The sequence below is a fragment of the Octopus bimaculoides genome, chromosome 3, assembly GCF_001194135.2.
Source record: "Octopus bimaculoides isolate UCB-OBI-ISO-001 chromosome 3, ASM119413v2, whole genome shotgun sequence".
Taxonomy (NCBI): domain Eukaryota; kingdom Metazoa; phylum Mollusca; class Cephalopoda; order Octopoda; family Octopodidae; genus Octopus; species Octopus bimaculoides.
The window spans coordinates 45,891,293-45,895,574 of record NC_068983.1 but is presented as its reverse complement, the minus strand read 5'-3'; the positions used below and the strand labels follow the sequence as shown (position 1 = coordinate 45,895,574).

Sequence of the window (4,282 nt, the reverse complement as noted above, 5' to 3'; positions counted from 1 at the left end):
TATAGGGATTTACTTTTCGTAATGAGATAAAAACCAAGGCTGTGTATGATACAGAATATTTATAAATAGAAAGTCTTACAGCTGTTTCCAGGATATTTATTATATCCTTTCATCGGAGACGGTTTGAGAGGATGGTTAAGCAATAGGTAGTTTAGTTAAGATAGGAAATAGAGAGTGAATGTAGGGATATTGTATTTGTAAATCCATTGTTTAGGCAGAATGGTATACATATAAGATTCTAATACCTTGTGAGTAAAATCCAATAATCTTTAAGATTGGTCATTGCCTTTGTAAATCCATTATTAAGATTCCAGTACTCTATGAGTAAAATCCAACAGTCTTTGAAATTGGTCATTCCAAATACAGAGTTTACTCTGAGTTTAATAGACACCACTATTGCTCATAATATATATGTCTGAGTGTGTGTGTATGTGTGTGTGTATGTGTGTGTGTGTGTGTGTGTGTGTGCATACAATTCTCACTAAATATTACTAGGATGTGTGTGTAGCGATCGTAGGAGAAAAATTACCACAAACTTACTTTTCCTTTCTTCCCTTCTCTCTCTCTCTCTCTCTCTCTCTCTCTCTCTCCCTCTTTCTCCCTCTCTCCCTCACATACACAGCCTCTTTCCGAAGAGATCAGGCTTTACTCGAAACATTACCGATAATGTCTCCAAGCACCATACGTACCATTTCATATTTGCAACTATATACATAAATATACAAACATGTATATATCGTACATTACATATATATGTATGTAGGTGTGTCTGTGGATAAATATATACAAAACAAAGATAAATAGATAGACAAAGAGATATGTATGAATATAGATAAATATACAATGATAGATTAATACGTAGATAGATATCGAACTACTTACCTATTTCACAGCGAGATCCTCTAAAACCTTCCATACATTGACATGTGAAATTGTAACCTTCGTTTGTGCAGAGTCCTTCATTCTGGCATGGATTACTGCTGCAGGGATCGACTTAAAAATGCAAATGATATTTTAGCATCTTAAAATATGTTAAAATATGCTGATATGTAAAACCTTAACCAAAGTATTAGGAAGTACATTTAAGTAGAGTCAAATATAATTTTTGAAGATGTATGACTAAATTCGAAGTATATTTTAGGGTGAGCTTCGTCAGAGATATCAAGAAAAATTTTGAAAGTGACTACGGTGCAATATACAAGTAATTTGAACACTATATTTTAACTTACCTATTGAACAATCCTTCCCTCTGTATCCAGGTTGGCATGCACATTCATATGTCGTGTCGTGGTTTAAGCATGTTCCCTCATATTGACATGGATCACTGCTACATGGATCGACTGCAAATGTAAAGTAGATAACTTCTGAATTGAAGAAATTAAAATATTTCCAACAGGTATGGCTCTGTGGTTAAGAAGCTTTTTTTTAAAACCTGAAACGAGATTCTTCGAAGTGAAAACCTTTATCTACGTGAGTTATCTCCCTTTAACCGGTTCCAGTTGTGGCCAAAAAAGCATCAGTTTATGTACGATTGTCGTTCACTTGTCAGCAAGCAGCCACTTCATGTCTTCAACATGAATTTTCTATCATGAGGTCATCGACTAAACATCTCAATTTTGAAATTTAAGAAGGCCCCTAGTGTAAGCGAATTCTTGAGGATCCTTGCCCTCACGGTCAAGCAAAGTTTGCATTATCTGTTCCCGTTGAGTTATGGTTTAGGCTGTAAGGCGTTATCTCTATGTAGTTGGCTAAAGCCGCAACGTTGCGCCTCTGTGGGATCCTAAAAGAAGTTATGTCTTTATTTAGCCAGCTTAAAGGGCCCCCTCAGTTGCAACAACATATCTCCATGTATGTGTGCTTGCATTTTTGGTGATGCTGCTGTTGATGTTAATGCTGTTATTGCTGCTGTTGCTACCGGACGCATTGTTGGTGCTACAGTAGTTGTTGCTCCTGCTGTTTCTGGTGTTACAGGAGTTGCTGCTCCTGCTGCTCCTGCTGTTGCAGTAGTTGCTGCCCTTTCTACTGCTACTGACGGACACCACCTTTGCCTCGTATACCAAGAATTCTGAGTTGTATGGACCACCCTCTGGGCATTCACTTATAACCCTACATGAGCAGCTTGCCTTTGTGCAGGATGTAGGAAGGTTCACTAAAATCTTTTTAACACTAAATGAGGTCCTTAAGTTGTATCTATCAAATAATCACCTGGGATCACGTGAAATGCTTGTTTACTCATCTAAGGACTTTTCTAGATCGATCTGCTACCCCTCCGTATTGAGAAGTTACAGTCTGGTTCTACGGACATGTGGTTATAATGTTACAGGAAAGAATTGCAAGACAGATTCTTCAAGCCAAGCTAACCGAGGGGAGACCTAGAAGGACACCAAAAGCCAAATATTTGGATAATATCTGTTGTATCAGTTGGTCGCGATTGGGAATCAAGCGTAAAACTTTAAGGACGATTGCTTCGGACAGGACTTAATGACCCCTCTACCCTCACGACCCTACAATGAATAGTCGACTGTAAAAATAAATAGAAGCATTAATTATACTTTCTAATCTCTAAAATATATCGGGTTCCTCTTTGATGTCACTCTACATCCAAGAAATAGCAACAACATCTGCTTACAGTCTTAAAAAATAAAGAATACATTGAATGAAGTAAACTAAAATAATACCAACAAACATGGCGTAAATGTTGACTTACATACAGAACAGTTCTGTCCAATGTATCCAGGTTTGCAATCGCATGTATAATTTGATCCATTGTTTGTGCATGTTCCGCCATATTGACACGGTCCACTGCTGCAGGGATCAACTGGAAAAGTTAACGCCTAATTAGTAGCATTTGCAAAGATTTCTTGAAAAACAAATATTTAACATTTACTTATCTATAGTGAGAATTATTTTAAATATAACATTTTTTTCTTTTCGTTATAAGAAATAGAAATATTGGTTTCAAATTCTGGCACAAGGTCAGTAATTTATGGGTAGGAATGTAAATCGATTCCATCGACCAAAGTAATCAACTGGTATTTATTTTATGAGCTACGTCAGCAGAATTTGAACTCAGAACGTAAAGACGAACACAGTGGTCCTACGGATTTCGCTCGGAGTGCTAACGATTCTGTCAGCTCGTCACCTTTCTAAAGCCTATAATATTCTATTCTACTCTAGGTACAATTCCCGAATTTTTTTTGGGGAAGGGGGGGGGTCCAGTCGATTAGCTCGACCCCAGTATGCATCTGGTACTTAATTTATCGACCACGAAAGGATGAAAGGCAGTCTAACTCCGCGGAATTTGAACTCAGAACGTAACAGCAAACGAAATACCGCTAAGCATTTCGCGTGGTGTTTCTGCCAGCTCACTGCTTTTAAAGCCTATAATATTAGTTTCAAATTTTGGCACAAATTCATCAAGTTTGGGAAAAGGGGGGAAGTCGATTACAACGATACCAGTGCACAAATGGTACTTATTTTATCGACCCCGTAAGGATGAAAGGCAAAGTCGATCCCATTGCCATTGCAGTCAGAGCGTAAAGTCGGACGAAATGCCGCTAACCATTTTGTCCGTCGGGATAACGATTGTGTTCTACTCTAAGCACAAAGCACGAAATTTTGGGGGAGGGTGCCACTCGATTACATCGACCCCAGTACACAAATGGTACTTAATTTATCGACCCCGAAAGGATGAAAAGCAAAGTCGACCTCGGCAGAATTTGAACTCAGAACGTAAAGACTGACGAAAAACCGCTAAGCATATCGTCCGACGTGCTAACGTTTCTGCCAGCTCGACTCCTTATAGAAACATAGATATTAAAACTCAAAATGATTAATGTCTTAAGATAAATTGTTTGGATGCGTCTAAAATAGATATGAAAGTCTAATTTAATTTTAAAGATTGAAAAAGGAAAACGTACCGATAAGACAAATATTTCCTCGGAATCCTGGTTTACATATACAAGTGAAGGATGATCCAGCATTTATACATTGTGCATCGTTTTCACATGGACTACTGCTGCATGGATCGACTAAAATAGAACATGTAATAGTGTTTCATATATATATATATCGATATATGTAGATAAATATTTCGTTTTTATTGTATCTTTTCTTTGTTTCAGTCATTAGATGGAGGCCATTCTGGGGCATCGCCCTCAAGAATTTTTAGTCGAATGAATCGACCTATTTCTTATTTTGTTTTTATTCTTTCGGTCTTTTTGCGGAACCGCTAGCTTATACATAACAAATATAAATGTATGTGTGTGTATAAACATATGTA

General features: G+C 37.4%; 1 protein-coding gene across 1 annotated transcript in view; it reads right to left on the bottom strand.

The window, feature by feature from the left end:
- LOC106872297 (neurogenic locus notch homolog protein 2) overlaps positions 1–4,282 on the bottom strand; it is a 72,146-nt gene that overhangs the window by 15,802 nt on the left and 52,062 nt on the right. Inside the window, exons 26-29 of the mRNA XM_052966735.1 lie at positions 3,921–4,031; positions 2,708–2,818; positions 1,230–1,340; positions 883–993 (exon numbers count right to left, since the gene is read on the bottom strand). Of these exons, the coding sequence (XP_052822695.1) occupies positions 883–993; positions 1,230–1,340; positions 2,708–2,818; positions 3,921–4,031 (444 nt within the window). The remainder of the gene's footprint in view (positions 1–882; positions 994–1,229; positions 1,341–2,707; positions 2,819–3,920; positions 4,032–4,282) is intronic.